At 34.2% G+C, this 19,206-nt stretch overlaps 1 protein-coding gene across 3 annotated transcripts; it reads right to left on the bottom strand.

Annotated features, from left to right (window-relative positions):
• Positions 1–3,053: 3,053 nt before the first annotated feature.
• maf-S (MAF bZIP transcription factor K) lies at positions 3,054–12,222 on the bottom strand. 3 transcript variants are annotated; one of them, XM_088275417.1, is made up of 5 exons: positions 12,165–12,222; positions 11,827–11,915; positions 9,553–9,774; positions 7,257–7,434; positions 3,054–3,187 (listed from the first exon to the last, which is right to left on the bottom strand). In XM_088275417.1, the coding sequence occupies exons 2-4, from the start codon at positions 11,878–11,880 to the stop codon at positions 7,288–7,290; spliced, it is 423 nt and encodes a 140-aa protein (XP_088131543.1). In that variant the 5' UTR covers positions 11,881–11,915; positions 12,165–12,222; the 3' UTR covers positions 3,054–3,187; positions 7,257–7,287. The 3 variants fall into 3 exon arrangements, with proteins under 3 accessions (XP_088131543.1, XP_088131542.1, XP_088131544.1); XM_088275416.1 differs by having other exon boundaries at positions 3,054–7,434; XM_088275418.1 differs by having other exon boundaries at positions 3,054–7,434; positions 11,836–11,915; positions 12,165–12,183.
• Positions 12,223–19,206: the final 6,984 nt, after the last annotated feature.

Genomic DNA, 19,206 nt, shown 5'->3' with positions numbered 1-19,206 from the left:
AAACGATTCGAACTCTTGTCACTTGTGATAGAGATCAATAATAACCCCATGGTTCAAGTTATTCATTACTCTTTTTAACTTATGAGATTATTACCCCCTTGGTCCATGTGATTTGTCACTTGTGATAAAGATTAATGCCCCCTTTGTACAAGGAATGGAAAATCAACTTCGTCTTGTAGTTAGCAATGGGGAACCACTTGATTCGACTAAAAGTAAACCAACATGCTCCTAGTGACAATGGAAGACCATTCCCCATAGACGTACCTAAAAGAATAATACTGTTTTTTTTTTTTAAAAGACAATTTACAACAAAAAGTATTTAAATCGCTCCATTGTTTTGGGAATCATTGATATAAAGGCTTGTTACAAAAAATCATCCTTGGCACTGATATTTTTCTATGCAAGTTTGACAGTTATTCGAAAGATCGTTCCACTCTTATTTTGAAATTTTCAAATCCCTTATTGACTGTTGTGCATGCAAATTTTATTTATATATGAATGTTTGCATTGATACCAATGTCTTATGATTATAAAAATACATGTTTATATTAACAATTACGATAAATTTAACAAAAAAATATGCCAAATTAAATAAATATAAATAGGTTAATATCATCTATTTGATATGTGTATTTTATTCGCTCATTATATATATATATATATATATATATATATATATATATATATATATATATATATATATATATATATATATATATACTCCATCGTGTTTAATGTATGGGTAATTACTATTATTATTATATATGTACATACATGCTCATTAATGTATATTATTTAATGAAGTCAAATAAACTGTTGAATAATAACTGCGTTTTTATTACTTGTGGTTTGTGTATAAAAGTTCTATCAAAAATATGTATAAATATTCTCTCAAAATATGGTTTATAAATTAATGTTCTCTGAAAATATGGTTTGTAAATAAATATTCTCTCAAAATATGGTTTATAAATTAATATATTATTTTGAAAAATAAAAAGACTGTGTTTTGATCCACTCACATTTGTATTAACCAACTAGTTTCGGCAACAACCTGTTGCCCTCTTCAGGGTTTAATTTATGACTAAACCCTGAAGAGGGCAACAGGTTGTTGCCGAAACTAGTTGGTCAATAAAAATGTGAGTGGATCAAAATACAGGGTCTTTTTATTTCTCAAATAATATATCAATATGATCCATAAAGTTATTTTTTGACATCTCATCAAAGATGAAGAAGAATATGGAAGTCTGGGCATTTACGGGGCTTACGACCACCATAGGCTGGTTTAAGTGATCACTTTACACACGTGTAACATTCACCAATTCTACCCATTATTGACAACCACACTACTCAAATTCTTGGAAGTTCTGTATATATGAACCAATTTAGAAACCTTATTCATGAATCACTAGAACTTCACTAGAGACATCTATTGGTGAGATGTAAAGAAGCTTTTTATTAAGCAGAAACTCTTATATTAGTATGTGAGATCCGAATCCTGGATTATAATCACACACATGAGAAACGCCAGAAAATACCATTTTCATTTTTATTATTAAGCTTATAATTTGACCAGATAATTTATTTACAACATTTTGAGTGTGTCCAAATATTTGGACACACTCAAAATGTTGTAAATATCCATAAAGTTCATGTTTTCAATATTCAAAACATATAAAATAATATTCTTTCAAAAGATGGTTTATAAATAAATATTCTCTTAACTGGTTAACTGCCAAAAGCGTCTTAAGACGCATAATTTTCTGTGAACGGAGCGCCGCTCATACAAAAATTACATCTTAAGACGTTTTAAATGGGCTTTTAGTAAAGAAAATCAATTATTTAAAATTTACAAATATATTGAACGCATAGTGACATCTATTGAGAATATCTTTGCATACTTAGAATTGAAAAAGAATTTGTTTTTACCACTTTGAACGTAAATTAAAGATAGCGTTGTCCTCGGAACAACTGATGGCGCTCAGGGTTGTCCAATAATCCCCGAGTTGCCGTCACTCCCGAATCTGATGACAGTGATTTTAGTGTCGATTCTGATGATTTTTTATTTTTTAAAATCATAGTGTGTGTATGTATATACTTTTAATATTAAACTAACATAAACAATTACTTTTGACATATAATTTAGTTTTCATATTTTCTATGACAAATTTTGTGACAACCCTGCACCATGAACAATTAATTTTATGATTATGGGTAAATGACTGCACGACTGGCGCTCTTCATTTATTTGGTAAGTTTTATAAATAAATGTTATAACACTTTCAATAACGATATGTTTAGAAGGTTTTATTTTTGTCGTAAAATTCACGGCGTGCTGGGTACCGCCATACATGTACCTGCCGGCAGTTAAAAGGTTAAAAGATGGTTCATAAATTAATATTCATTCAAAAGATGGTTTTTAAATAAATATTCCCTTAAAAGATGGTTGGAGAGTCAATATTCTCTCAAAAGATGGTTTATAAATAAATATTCTCTTAAAAGATGGTTGGAGAGTCAATATTCTCTCAAAAGATGGTTTGTAAATAAATATTCTCTTAAAAGATGGTTGGAGAGTCAATATTCTCTCAAAAGATGGTTTATAAATAAATATTCTCTTAGATGGTTGGAGAGTCAATATTCTCTCAAAAGATGGTTTTTAAATAAATATTCCCCTAAAAGATGGTTGGAGAGTCAATATTCTCTCAAAAGATGGTTTATAAATAAATATTCTCTTAAAAGATGGTTGGAGAGTCAATATTCTCTCAAAAGATGGTTTGTAAATAAATATTCCCTTAAAAGATGGTTGGAGTCAATATTCTCTCAAAAGATGTTTTGTAAGTCATTCGTGGATGTTACAGAAAGATAACATGATTCAAAAGCATGGCCTAGGTGACGTTGTCCGTGACAGAAGGACCTATAACCTGAGGACGAGCAGAGCTGGCTCCAGCAGTCTACAAGGACAATAAGCTGGGATGTAGCCAGAAAGAAAAAATAAAATAGCAAAAAAAAAACTCAATCCTGGACATGTAAATATAAATAAATAATACAACAATAAATTATTTTTAAAATATACTTTATTTTTTGATAATATTTACAATTTCTTAATACGTTTAAAAATCTTAAATATAATAAATCTATTCCGGAAACATTATCCGTTTTCAATCGGATTCAAACTCCATTTTCACCACCGCTAAAAAAATATATACATTTTAAAACAATGTTATGTTGTTTAAATTGTAATGAAAACTGTAGTCATTTTTTACATCTCAACATAGATGACGAAGGATTTGTAAGTCTGGGCATTTACGGGGCTTAAAACCGTCACAACTGTTTCAGTGATCACTTTACACACATGCAACATTCACCAATTCTACCCATGATTGACAAACCACACTACTCAAATTCTCGGAAGAAATTTTGAAATATTGTACAAGAATCACTAGAATTTTCACTAGTGACATCTATTGGTGATACGAAGAAGCTTTTTTTATTTGGACACACTTAAAATGTTGTTGGTAAATAATGTGTTGAGATGGTTTGGACATGTGGAACGTATGAGTGAGGAAAGAATGGTTCACTACTAATTATATTGATAAAGTTCTAAACAAACTGTTTGAATCAACTAGAATTTCACTGGAGACATCTATGATGAGATGAGAGAAACTTTTCAAGCAGAAACTCTTTCATTTGTATGTGAGATCCAAATCCTGGATTATATTCACAAACACGAGAAACGCTAAAAAATACCTTTTTAATTTTTATTTTTAGCTTAAAATTTTACCAGTTTATTTATTTACAACATTTTGAGTGTATCAAATGTCCAGACATCCATATTCTTCTTCATCTATGTTGAGATGTTAAAAAAACATTTTAAAATAATTCCTATAATCCAGATTTGTGAACAAATCACTCATTCCTTTCAACGTCATGTACCAAAAATCGTCAATTTTCAGCTGTGCATGTTTTCAGAATGCCCAGAAAATGTACTATATCCCAGCAAAAGCAGCATATTTTTAACTTAATATTTACCCCCTACAGGGCAGAAAGTGTTGTTTTTACATTTTGAAGAAAAGGTATTGGTTAATTATTTTTTTAAATATACTAAATATTTTTCAAATGGAGAAAAAACTTCAGGTTTTACCTGAAAAGATCTGTTGCACAGTAAAAAGTTCAATAAGTAGCTTGATATTTATTTTTAACACATTTTTTTTTATATTCTGAAACTATAAAAACGATCTCCTGAAAAATCAGGTTTTTTGATATATGACGTTGTTGAAAGGAGTGAGCGAAGTATCTGGACACTTTTGGCCAGAGTACACCAATTTATTGTAACTGCAGACAGTTGGTAGAGTTCCATATTGAATTGTTGGGTAATATATCTGCCTCCGTAGTGCAATGGTCAGCACGCTCGGCTACCGTTCTGGAGGTCCTGGGTTCGATTCCCAAGGGGGGTAAAATAAATTTAAGTGATTTTTTCACTGTAATATTTATTCAATATTACCCAGGGCTGTTACCTGAAGCGGAGGGCTGATCACCTTTCCTTCATGTGTAAACGATCAACATAACACTGCGTTTATATGACGCAGTGCCCTATGCACCATTGGGGTGCGGATAAGGGTTTTATTATTATTATATAATATATCCAAAATAAAACACGGTTATTGGATTGAATTCCACTTTTATTTACATATGTATGATAATATGTGATGCGTTTCGACATTATCAAACACAAGTGTTTGATAATGTCTTAATAAAACGAAACGCGTCACATATTATCATATACATGTAAATAAAACTACAATTCAATCCAATAACGTAGCTCAAAGTATACCAAAGTCGACATATCGATTCTCAGTACAGTAGAATCGCGATATAACGAAATCCAAGGGACCAAAAAATATTAATTCGTAATAACGAATTCCCACATATAACGAATTTTTTTTAAATCATACTTAGTATGTATATGTTGCACGCCGTTGCAAAAAATGTTGTGCGGCTTTTCAAAAAGATCGCAAGTTCTGCAAGCAAAGGAGGAAGGGGGCCATAGGGAACTGAATACCTACATATTTTCACTTTTTTTCTTATTAACCTTACGGTGATAAAAGTGCCGCGGGAATCGATGATACTCGTATGTGTTTTGTACACAATATGAGAATGTGATTTTAAAACCGGAAAAACGTAAATATTCCTAGTTGCTTTTACTGGCCATATTTAAAGTTGAAATATAACAATTTTGTAATGTTGGGTCTGGTAAATATGTATCTGAAAATGAGAATAATAACATCAAATATAATAATAATAATATCACAAGTAGCCGCCAAAGCCGAGAACAAGAAGGGCTTGCGCGCTACTGACGGCCAGTGTTGTCAGACGTCCAAGAGTAGTTTTCGATATTGAGATTGCGAAATTACGAAATTGCGAAATTACGAGACGGCGAAAAAAAAATTTTTTCCAAAATTTACGCGATGATTTTTTTTTTCGCCGTCGCTAAAAATTTCCTAAAATCCGTTAAAATTCCGTTATAATCCTTCAAATTCCGTTTGATCTCTTTATTCCTTCAAAATCCGTATAAAACGCACAAATTCGTATTTGTCCAAATTTGTCCGTCATATTTAATATTCCTAGTTGCTTTTATTGGCCATATTTAAAGTTAAAATAAAACAATTTTGTAATGTTGGGTCTGGTAAATGTTATTCATAATGTCATTCATTTGCAGCGACGGAAATAATTAATTTGTAAAAAAATCGGGAATCAAATCCTAACATAAAATCGTAAAAATACACAAACGTTTCTGTGTTTGCGCGTGTGGCGTGCTTTGTAAGTATGCGTGCATGTCGTACGTCGTAACACGTTACTCCGCTAGTCCAATAGTGTGCAGATTGTCTTACCCGACACTACGCCCCACTTAGGGCGCTTGTCCACTACCCGAAATTCCGTGTAATTTTACTGTCCGGCACGTCAGTTAGCGTTTTAAAATGACGATTGGCTTGGATTGGCTTGTGCTTTTGTCCATCTTTCTTCGGATCGGAGCTCTTGATCGGTGCGTGAACACGTTGCGCGTAAATTCGATCGTAAAATCGTCGTTTTAAAACGCAAACTGATGTGCCGGACGGACGGTAAAATTATTCCGTGTAGTGGACAAATGCCCTTACGATGTAGATAAAAGACGGATGCAATTTGAGGATTATTATTGTCAACAGAATCATTTCATTGAGATAAAAAGACGGATTGTAATTTGAGAATTATTATTGTCTACCATTGAGATAAGCAGGTGGACTGATTATGGGAGAGAATATACATAAGAATTTTTATGGCCTACAGAAATAATTTCATTGAAATAGGAAGAGAGATTATAACTACGTCGCCTACTTTCAAAATCCGCCAGATCCATATAAGTCGATTTTACAAAAAAAATCCAAATTCTCCAGATAACATTTATGTTTCAAAGATTTGTCTATCTTTATATAAAATATTATAAAATAGAGAATTCTCCCATTTTTTGGAAAGTTTTTCAGTACTCAAAAAAAAACACGAGACACAAATCGATAATGACGTCATCTTAACTTTTGACCTATCTCCGCTCTCTGTTTGACCGATATGGGTCAGAAGGCAAGTTTCATGAATATATCGGAATTTGAAATACAACGTTGTTTTTAAGTATTTTTTAGCGGGGTTTTCAAGTATTTAAAATTTTTGAACAATAAAACCCACAACTGGCATTCCGATAGAGTATTTATTTTAAAATCTTATAAAACTGGATCTAGCGGATTTTGAAAGTAGGCGACACAACTAAAGAATTATTATTGCTAAATTAAATCATTTCACTGACTCATAGACTCTAATTACTAATTACTCAAGCTGATGGGATATTGTATTGAATTACTTTTAAAAATCGCCATAAAACCATCCGCATATGGTGCGGCGGCGCGGCTTGAATAATTTCATCTTAACATTTTTTATTTCCGCGCGGCGCCGTGGCGGCGCGGCTTTGAAATATTTTTATCATAACATTTTTTATTTGTTATAAATTTACTTAAATGTATTGGCACTTTTTCGTACGGGACAAAAGTGATTTTGTTATACATAATAACGGGATTTCGTTATATAAATGCATTTTTGTGTGAAAAATTAGTTTTAGGGAATAAATTTGTTTTTTTTTTTCGATATACGTCATTTTTCGATATATCGCGATTACTTATATCGCGATTCTACTGTACTATAATGGTTAAATTAGATAGGTACTTTCTATATTATCATACTTATTTTAACATAGATACTAATGGTGTCCGTCTACGGCATCATTTGGAGATCTGGTGGAAGGGGTATGTTTTTGTGCATGGCAAATCGTTTGAGGGCTTCGTATTTAGCCCGTAGAGCCGATATTTCTTCCCGCATTCTGTTGTTATCATCCTGCATCACTTCCATATCGCGCCACTCCTAAAATATAAAAATAAAATATAAAAAATAAAGAAAATACAAATTATGTATGTTGCCTATTACATATTGCTCACTCCTTTCAACAACGTCATATATCAAAAATCGTCAATTTTCAGTTGTGTGTGTTTTCGGAATGCCCAGAAAATGTACTATATCTCAGCAAAAGCGGCATATTTTAAACTTAATATTTACCCGCTACAAGGCAGAAAGTGTTGTTTTTGCATTTTGAAGAGAAGGTATGTTTAATTATTTTTTTAAATATACTAAATATCTTTCAAATGGAGAAAAAACATTCAGGTTTTACCTAAAAAGATCTGTTGCGCAGTAAAAAGTTCAATACGTCACTTGATATTTATTTTTAATACATTCTATTATATTTTAAAACTTTAAAAGCAATCTCCTGAAAAATTCAAGTTTTTTGATATATGACGTTGTTGAAAGGAGTGAGCGATATACAAGTCACAATTATCACACTTTATGGTAACATACATTAGTTTTCAGGTTTTTTTTAAAAGTAATAACCCGCAAGGCGTCTAATTTAGATGCTTGTCTGCAGGTAGGATGGTAAGGATAGGAAGAGTAAATGTAAAAAATACATCACAGACACCCCCAGACTAATTGAAAATAAATCTTTCCTGAATTCATTTTGCAATTGGCGGGAATTGAACCCGCAATGCCAGTATCGCAGTCGAGCATCTAAACTACGCCACAGCGCCTGTCACATAGAACTAAAAGATCCATAACACAGGAACACATCAAACAAAATCCATCGCATACCTCTTTTGGTCAAAAAAACTTTGATTATTATGCTATAAAGTTGTACAACCTGCTTCCATCATCCACACAGTCATTAAAAATATAAACTAAACACAAAAGTGCTATTCAAAAGTGGATAATGGAAGTGGGGAGCTCTGAAATAGATTGCATCATTCAGCCATGTCATATTTGATTGCAATAATTTATGAATAAATATTGTAAAATGTGCCCTAGGCGCAGGATAACTCAGTGAAGGGACTTTATTGTTTTCTTCTTGTTCGTCTTACTCCTCAATATTAAGGGTTGTGACCGTTGCGGAAGCAATGACACTTCTCCAGTTATCCCTTGACTGCGCTGCACGTAGCGCTCCAAGCACCGAGGTGCCTGCTGCTGCCTTAACTTGATCGGTCTCTCATCCCCGGTCAATTGATTGGTAGAGTAGTTATTGACAACATTACCTGCGTCTTCTCGGTCTCCAGCTCGTCCTTCTATGCAATACATCTGCTGCACACCCTCCACCCTTATGTATGAGTAACCTTAGATATTAAAGATGTCGCAATTTCGGTATTGGTTCTCTATGTAACTGTATAAGGCGGATGGCAGCATTTGTATTCTTGATTTGTACAAATGATTGGTAGTGTAATTACAGGGTCAGAGTGTTGGCGATGTTACCTGGGTCTTCTTCATCTTACAAGAGTGTAAAAATATTGAGTGAGGTCTTAAATATAATGTCTTCTCCATTTCACTCCTAATTACTGAGAGTTGTGACCCTTGTGGAATCAAAGACACGTCTCCAGCTATCCCTTGTCTGCGCTGCACGTAACGCTCCAACCACAGAGGCGCCTGCTGCTGCCTTAACTTGATCGGTCTCTCATCCCCGGACAATTGATTGGTAGAGTAGTTACAACGTTGTCTACATCACCTGCATCTTCTCCCATTGGTATAGTAGTTATAATGTTGTCCACATCACCTGCGTCTTCTCCCATTGGTAGAGTAGTTATTATAATGTAGTCTACATCACCTGCGTCTTCTCGGTCTCCAGCTCGTCCTTCCTATGTAATATTATCACCGAAGTGCCTGCTGCTGCTTTAACTCCATCGGTCCATCGTGTGGGGATCTTCCTCTCCCTCTTTTCCACTTGAAGGAAAATTGATTGGTAGGGTAATTATTATAGTGTTGGCAACATTACCTGTGTCTTCTCGGTCTTACTCCTCATTACTGAGAGTTGTGGCCCTTGTGGAAGCAATGACGCTTCTCCAGTCATCCCTTGACTGCGCCGCACATAGCGCTCCAACTACCGAGGTGTCTGCTGCTGCCTTAACCCGGACAATTGATTGGTAGAGTAGTTATTGGCAACGTTACCTGCGTCTTCTCGGTCTCCAGCTCGTCCTTCTGCTCGATGCGCTTGACGCGGCAGGAGGCGGCGTAGCCCCGGTTCTTGAGCGTGCGGCGGCGCTGCTTCATGCGCGCCACCTGCTCGCGGCTCAGCCCGCGCTGCTTGAGGCGCCGGTTCAGCTCGCGAACGCTCACCGAGACCAGCTCCCCGTCGCTGATGTCCGCGCACACCGACGGCGACAGCGGCGGCTGAAACAATTCATCAAACTGTCTCTTCAACCTTTCCCTTCTTAATTTAACCCTTATCCGCACCCAATGGTGCATAGGGCACTGCATCGGCGAACAACAGTTGAATTAAAATATATATATTTTTTTAAACGAATAACCCGCAGACCAATTGAAAATAAATCTTTCTTGAATTTGTTTTGCACTTGGCGGGAATCGAACCCGCGACGCCAGTTTAGCAGTCGAGCGTCTACCCAACCACGCCACGGCGCCTGTCAATATCAAAATTAAGCGATTATCCAACACTGTAGTGTAATGGTCAGCACGCTCGGCTACCGTACTGGAGGTCCCGGGTGCGATCTACAGAGGTGGGGGTCAAATAAATATAAGCGATTTATTCTCTCTAATATTTATTCCATATTACTCTGGAATGACAATGAAGCGGAGGGCTGATCACATTACCTTCCTGTGTCAACGATCAAGATAACAATAATTTTTTTGTTGTTATAATTTATCATGGCACTCAATTAGACATAGCACCTTTCTTAGCAACATCTTCGAAGGAAGAATCTTGGGAAAACGAACAAGAGGCCGCCCAAGAACTTGGAGAAGGATTTGAAGCGGCTCATGGACGTCTCCTCCTATTCGCAGCTCAAGAGGATGGCGACTGACAGAGACAAGTGGCTGACACAACAAGGCGCTGCCTTTAGAAGATGATGATGAATTTATCATGTACATATTATATGGATTATATAGGATTCATAAAGGCTTTTGTTTGGAGTGTTTTGTTGTATGGGTGTGAAACCTGGACCATCCAAAAGTACGAAAAAGACCGGCTTGAAGCATTTGAGATGTGGGTTTGGAGGAAGATGACCAAGACATCATGGGTCGTAAGGAAGTCCAACGAAAAGGTGTTGCAGGACGTAAAAGAAAGAAGAGAGCTTTTAAATCATATTTTGAAGAGGAAGGCCAAGCTAATAGGGCACTCAATTAGACATAGCACCTTTCTTAGCAACATCTTCGAAGGAAGAATCTTGGGAAAACGAACAAGAGGCCGCCCAAGAACTTCATACTTCCAGGATTTGAAGCGGCTCATGGACGTCTCCTCCTATTCGCAGCTCAAGAGGATGGCGACTGACAGAGACAAGTGGCTGACACAACAAGGCGCTGCCTTTAGAAGATGATGATGATATTATATGAGATATTATGGTATTAGAATCAATTTAATCAATCGTGGAAGAGGCGAAGAATGTTTGCAAGGACAGAGTGGTGTGGCTCTCTATTCTCTCTGTCTACCCCTGCGGGAAGCGGCGTGATGGTTAGTTAGTTAGTTTTTTAGAATCAATTTATTCAATATTACCCTGGACTGGTGCCTGAAGCAAGATAACACTGCGTTTATATGATGCAGTGCCCTATGCACCATTGGGGTACAAATAAGGGTTTGAAGAAGAATTATTTCAATAGATCTCGACTCTGACGATGTCAAAAATACCCTTTACCCAATGTGAATTTTCACAAAAATTCACATATCGCTCACTCCTTTCGATAATGTTATATATCAAAAATCGGCAATTTTCAGTTGTGCGTGTTTTCGTAATGCCCAGAAAATGTTCTATATCCCAGCAAAAGCGGCATATTTTTAACTTAATATGTACCCGCTACAGGGCAGAAAGTGTTGTTTTTGCATTTTGAAGAAAAGGTATTGTTTAATTATTTTTTTAAATACACTAAATATTTTTCAGGTGGAGAAAAAAATTCAGGTTTTATCTAAAAAGATCTGTTGCACAGTGAAAAGTTCAATAAGTGGCTTTATATTTATTTTAAACATTTATTATTATATTTTGAAATATGACTTTGTTGATAGGAGTAAGCGATTTGTGTGATCTCCCTTACGGTGAAAAACCAAATAAAGGTATTTTTTGCACATCTCATAAATCGTTCAAAAACTCACTGATTGAATTCCAAAAGTAATGTGAAATAAACAATGGCTTCTCCGACTTAAAGACATAGATAAATAGGAATTAACAGTAATACATAAATACAAACCCAGTAACTAAAAACGTTGGATACACATACAAAGCTTACCAGTGACGACCTTCTCTCGCCATTCCTCTTCATTTCCTGGGGCATTGTCGACAAATATCGTCAAAATCTTTACAATCCCGCTAAAAAATTAAACAACAGACATTTTAGAAACAATCGAAAATCTGGCTCAATTGGTTTTTAATTGTCGTAGAAAGTGGATTATAGAACAGTAAAATTTGGAAGTGGCCCAGTTGCACAACTAGTAAATTCATCGCGTTATATACATATAACCAATCGAAACACATTAAAATAAATTGATCTATAATTTATTTAGTTGCAATATATTGTGTTTAATTGTATTTAACAATTAAAAACAAGGCAAAACGTACCCGAAAGATAAACACGCACAATACAAACGTCAAACATTCACGACGTAAACATGCATAGATAAATATTAGGAACTACAGAAAAAAATGTTTTGCCTCCAGTTAGTGATGTGCGGAACGGCTTTATTAAAAGTAGGTACTTAAATACGCGAAGATAGGTAGGTACTTAACTGAATTATGAAAAAAGTAAAAATAAAATATTTTTTTGACCCTTATTCTCGCACAATGGTGCATTGAATCAAAACAAATGTTTCAAGGGTATGATGATAAGTACTTTCTTTACACAAAAAAAACTAACTAACCATTACGTCGCTTCCACAGAGGCAGGCAGAGAGAATCGAACGCCACACCGATCAGTCTTTGCAAACAATTTCGTCGTTTCCACATTCATGCATCTCGTCATACACACCCGCCAATTATTCCAACTCCTGGACTTGACCACTTTCTACCAAGGAAAATTTTAAATAGGAGGAGTAAAAAAAACTTACCTGTATTTATTGGACACTCGGATCAATGTACACACAAATAATAAATTAACAAAACCATCACGAACTGCAAACATAAACACCACACGTTTTTTGTTAAATTATAGACAAACGAAAAATCCGGTATTTTATCAATTAAAAACGTATTAATCATCAAACCATCCACAGTCTATGTATCTACTTAGATTATAAAAATACTTACGTTACCGACCGTCTTCTCCCATATCTTTATATCTTACTTACATCGTAAAAGATTTTTACAGGAAGAAAATTACATAAATAGATCATGATTGCTATATCAGCTCTGACTAGCATTAACATTGTTATTATTAACGTCAAAAGTACCTACATGATAAATTACGTGTAGAATGTCAAATCTGGTCAAGATAAATCGCTCATTTGGTGTAACAATAACGTAATGAATCTTAGTCAGACGGGAGAAATATCTCATTTAACATACTCAACTTATAAAGGATTGTATTAGACTCGTTTTGTATTTATAACAGCCGAAATAATTAATAATTTCATTCATCATTTTCTTTTGGAAAATTCTCCTTGGTAAAAACGTTGATTTCGTAAGTTGGCGACGAATGACGTCACAGAAACAATGTAGTTATTTTAATATTGGTAACATTGCTAAATTACTGGCGACTCTATTTGTTGATGTCTATGGTCCACCCCCCTCCCCTCATATTTGTATAACACAAATCGTAGTGCAGCGGTAAACAAACAATCCACACTACAACTATTACAGTCCTATAAACCATAGACAATAAACTATATGACGTCATGAAACATTCGATGACGGAAATTTTATGAAAATATGATACGTATGCGAACGCACGTTTTTCGTTTTATAAAAATATATAAAGTTTAAATCTTCATATATCCCTTATCTCTCTACATATTTCAATAAGAATGCTACCGATAGTCTTGTGATTTATCATAATTATTTATTAGCCAATAATCACACATCGTGATATTCATCCATTCTATAATGCCATCTCGCAACATTTCACCACAAAATCAATTCTGTCGACGTTTATCCCAATGTATGTAAATAGTCTTTCCACACATTTGACATATTTAACTTGTTTTTTTTAGTGTCATTGTAGCACCATTTTTTTTATCCATAAAACAGTATTTCTTAAAATGGTATTCCACAGAAATGTTCCACAATTATAATATTTTTTATTTAAGTTTTACTTGGTAAATACCACTATTGCTTCAAATTTATTGTGACACGTGTTTCTACGCATTTCGCATCATTTTCAAACACCGTATTGTGGTATTTACCGAGTACAACTTAAATTAAAAATGAATAGATAAGTACTACCACAAAGTGCCGATTCAATTCATGAAATTATTTCAACAGTTTAAGAACTGAACGAGAGAGAAATGGAATCCTGATTCCAACCCTAATGTATGGAAGTGATGCATGGAGCTGGCAAAATATAGATGAAAGTAGACTCAATGCATTCTACACGCGATATCTCAGACGAATGTGGGCGCAAGATTCAACTGTTTTTTTTCGGAACCTAAAAATTGTCGTTGAAAAAACCATACATTTAAAAAAAATCTTGTAAAATAAACATTAATAAAAAACATTTCAAAACAATCTATGTTTTGCATTACGTTGACATATCTACAAACAGTATGTAAATGTATAGCAAAATAAATAAATTCGACCAAATTATTATTTACTTGAATTATAGAAGGCACTGGAATCAGTCAGTGCCTTCTAGAGCGTTCTGTCAAAAAAACCTTTTCAAATACAACCGGAGCCACCAATTTTTACGACACGCTCCATCCATCTAACGAGTATATTGCTTAATAACTGGTTCACGATTTACTCGTAAAATTGTTATATCGTTAATTAAAAAATACTTGTTAACGATTAGAGTGTCTAATTGATGTTTGAGACAAAAATTAATACGAACTGGACCTTCGGGCGTCGCTCATCTAATGGGAATATAATTGAATAATCGCTACTCGAGCACTTGTTACATTTGTAATGAGTATCCACAACAAATGGCTTATTAATCTTTGTGGGAAACCAAAAATGAGCTTTAGTTAATATTTACATTCGATTGAGTGTCATCTCTTATATCTAACGAGGAAAATATTAAGTTAAACGCATGTTTTCCTTTTAGAAAGATATGAGAAAGCACACATCGCTCACTCCTTTCAACAACGTCATTTGTAAAAAAAACTTGATTTTTCAGGAGATCGTTTTAAAAGTTTGAAAATATAAAACAGTGTATTAAAAATAAATATCAAGCCACTTATTCAACTTTTTGATGTGCAACAGATCTTTTTAGGTAAAATCTGAATGTTTTTTCTCCATTTGAAAAATATTTAGTATATTTAAAAAAATAATTAAACATACCCTTTCTTCAAAATGCAAATCAATACTTTCTGCCCTGTAGTGGGTAAATATAAAGTTAAAAATATGCCGCTTTTGCTGGGATATAGTACATTTTCTGGGCATTCCGAAAACATGTACAACTGAAAATTGACGATTTTTGATAAATAACGTTGTTGAAAGGATTGACCGACGTGTACAAATATGTATAATTTCACAATGTTACAACATATTTTAACATTGATTAACCCTTTGACATGAAGAACAGTAGTAAAATCAAAATATACAAAACTTGTGTGCGACCCATCTTGACTTGTGGGATCGAAAGTAGGGCGGACACAAAAAAACGCGCTAAGAGTGTCAGAAATGAAGACTCTAAGAATCATATCAGGCAAGAGTCTTCGAAATAGATTAAGAAGCGCCAGGATCAGGGAAATATGCGAGATGGAAGATGTCGTAAGGTGGGAAAGGCAACGAAGGAGATATATATACATATATAATACAGTAAACAAACAGATTTGCATTTAAGGGATTTTTTATGTAATATTGGAAAAGTAACTTTTGTGAGGACCTCCACAACTAATTGTCAGATATAAATGGTCATTCAATTCTAAATATCGATCGATGTATAACTTATTGAAGAAGAAAAAAAAACTTTTATAAATCATGACATCACATCCGACGGATTCGTTTTTTCTCGCTACAATACCAAAAGACGATAAATAGGATTTTGGTAGTCAAAGGGTTAGTACGTATATTGCGTGTGTTTCCTTTACGTTCGACAGATGGCGTTGGTATGCGGTAAAAAACGCTGTTTTTCAAAAGAGTGCACAACTGTCTTAGTGTTTTTGCCTAGAATTTTCACTCGTGAATTATATGAAATTATAGTAACTTTAAACATAAAGAGTAAGTCCACTCATGAGTAGGCATAAGCCCCTTGTGCATTACACGGAATTTTACCGTCCGGCAGTCCGGCTTTGAACAATTTTTGAATTACCTAACGTCCAAGTGACTCTGAAATCTAGCTACGGCTTATGCAACACCGTTTATCATGTCCCTACTCAGGCTTCAACTTTAAAAGTTTCATAGCCTATGCCTACTTGTGAGTGGATTTACTCTTTATGTTTAAAGTTACTATAATTTCATGTAATTCATGAGTGAAAATTCTAGGCAAAAACACTCGCTATCTCCTGCCTCTAGAGGCATGAGTTTATAACTTTGAACAATAAAAGCGACTGCGACAGTTCAGCGATTGTCCACTACCCGGAATTTGACCGTCCGGCAGTCCGGTTTTGAAAAATGCTTTTATTTTTAAAAACCGGACTGCCGGACGGTGAAAAACTAGTTAATCTCCAAGAGAGTCTATAAAGAAGACCATCATTATTTAAGAAGGAAGAATTTTTATTAAGTAACATAAGTGTGATAATGAATTCCTTAATTTACAACATTTTGAGTGTGTCCAAATACTTGTTCACAAAATCTGGATTATCTCCAATTACAGGAGTTATTTTCATATTATTTTTTGACATCTCATCAAAGATGAAGAAGAATATGGAAGTCTGGCCATAAGTCATATTTGATGAGATGTCAAAAAATAATATGAAAATAACTCCTGTAATTGGAGATAATCCAGATTTTGTGAACAAGTATTTGGACACACTCAAAATGTTGTAAATAAATTGTCTGGTCAAATTATAAACTTAAATAATAAAAATGAAAATGGTATTTTCTGGCGTTTCTCATGTGTGTGATTATAATCCAGGATTCGGACCTCACATACTAATATAAGAGTTTCTGCTTGATAAAAAGCTTCTTTACATCTCACCAATAGATGTCTCTAGTGAAGTTCTAGTGATTCAAGAACAAGGTGTCTAAATTGGTTCATATACAGAACTTCCAAGAATTTGAGCAGTGTGGTTGTCAATAATGGGTAGAATTGGTGACTGTTACACGTGTGTAAAGTGATCACTTAAACCAGCCTATGACGGTCGTCAGCCCCGTAAATGCCCAGACTTCCATATTCTTCTTCATCTTTGATGAGATGTCAAAAAATAATATAATTCCTTAATTAATGGAAATAGCGTAAAATGTCGTTTCCGTTAAAAATTGCAACACCATGTCACAATTCTTGGTGACACATCATCTCAAAAATACTTTTTCTGAACACAGGCACATAGGCGCATAGGGTACTGCAAGGGAAAACCGAGGAAAACTTGGCCTGATCAAGCATTTCAAATATATGGGCGTGGTCAAGTCAGGAGCCGAAACAATCGGCGGGCATGTATAGGAGATGCATGAATGTGGAAAAGGCGAAGATTGTTTGCAAAGACATATTTCTGTGGCGTTCTATTCTCTCTGATTACCCCTGCGGCGAAACGGCGTGATGGATAGTTTAAATAAATAATGACAAATAAATTCTAATTATTTTTTCTAACCCGTATGGTGCATAGGGCACTGCATCGTATTCACGCGCTATTATCTTGATCGTTACTTATATGAAGGCAAGGTGATCACTACTGCGCTTCAAGGACCAGTCCAGGGTAATATTAAATAAATATTTAAGCGTAAAATCAATAATATTTATTTTCACCCCTCCCCCCCCCCTGGGCATCGAACCCGGGACCTCCGGGACCGTAGCTTAACACGCTAACCATTGCACCACGAAGGCGGACAAAATAATTTTATAAATTTTTGAGAAATAAAAAAAAACGCGTAAATTTAAAAGTATTTGGTGTTTAAATTATTGTTGGTATTTTTCCATCTCGCAAAATTGCCAGTAAAAAAATATTACTGCTGTAATACATGGTATTATCTTTTATAAGCAAATCACACAACACGCAAAATAAAAATTGTAATCTATATCTTGACCTTTATAATATCCAGTGGTGGGATTCAGCCGGTTCGCACCGGTTCGCTAGAACCGGTGCCTAAAAATTTTAGAGTTTGCCGAACCGGTCCTTAACGCTTTGTTGTCACACAATATTCCGATCGAGATCATGTATCGGTAACTTTTAATTGGCTTTTAAATCTGTACCTATTATTACAATGAAGAACTCAACTGGTTATCTAAAATTAAATATGCTGATCTTTATATATAAATTTTTAAACAATAAATTACCCATATATTTTGAGGACGAATAGTGTTAAACAAAAAAATTCATGAACATATCGCTCACTCCTTTCAAGAACGTCATAAATAAAAAAACTTGATTTTTCAGGAGAATGTTTTTAAAGTTTAAAAATATAATACAATGTATTAAAAATAAATATCAAGCATCTTATTGAACTTTTTACTGTGCAACAGATCTTTTTAGGTAAAACCTGAGAGTTTTTTCTTCATTTGAAAAATATAAAATATATTTAAAAAAATAATTAAACAATACCTTTTCTACAAAATGCAAACACAACACTTTCTGCCCTGTAACGGGTAAATATTATGTTTTAAAGTCAAAGTCCCATTTTTAATATTTTTCCAATAAAATCAAACCCAAACTAAACAGAGTTATCCCCTTCCTTGCTCTTACCCCTCCTTAAAACACCAATACCCCTACCCTTTTGAAACCCAACAACTTGTACACTGTTTCTTTTTTATATATATGTTCAGTAATAAATTAAACTCTGAAGAGGGCAACAGGTTGTTGCCGAATCTAGTTGGTTAATAAAAATGTGGGTGGATCAGAACACAAAGTATTTTTATTTCTCGAAATAATATGGTAAATATTAAGTTAAAAATATGGATCTTTTGCTGGGATATAATACATTTTCTGGGCATTCCGAAAACATTCACAACTGAAAATTGACGATTTTTGTTTTATGACGTTCTTGAAAGGAGTGAGCGATATAACTAGAAATAAGGATAAAATAAGACTGCCATTGTTGAAAAAAAACAAAGTCACAATTTTTTTAATGTATAAGGGTTTGAAAAAGTATGATGAGATGCCTGAATGTATGAAGAATGAAAAGAGCCGGAAAGAATTTAAAAATAAATGTTTTGTTTACTGTAAGGAGGTGTAAATATTTATATGTAGATGATGTAAATTAAGTGTAAATAATAGTTTATATTATGTAGTGTAATTTAAGCTAATTAAAGAAATAAATAAAATAAAAAATTGGAGCACTCTCCGTTGTTATGTGAATGTTCTGTTTATAATTATTTTATTGTTTATAATTATTTATATGTTCTGCAGAATATAAA

The sequence above is a fragment of the Brachycentrus maculatus genome, unplaced genomic scaffold (assembly GCF_059751285.1).
Source record: "Brachycentrus maculatus isolate JH-2025_06_01 unplaced genomic scaffold, ASM5975128v1 h1tg000863l, whole genome shotgun sequence".
NCBI classification, from domain to species: Eukaryota; Metazoa; Arthropoda; class Insecta; order Trichoptera; family Brachycentridae; genus Brachycentrus; species Brachycentrus maculatus.
The sequence above is the reverse complement of the archived record's forward strand: the minus strand, read 5'-3'. Positions and strand labels throughout refer to the sequence as shown.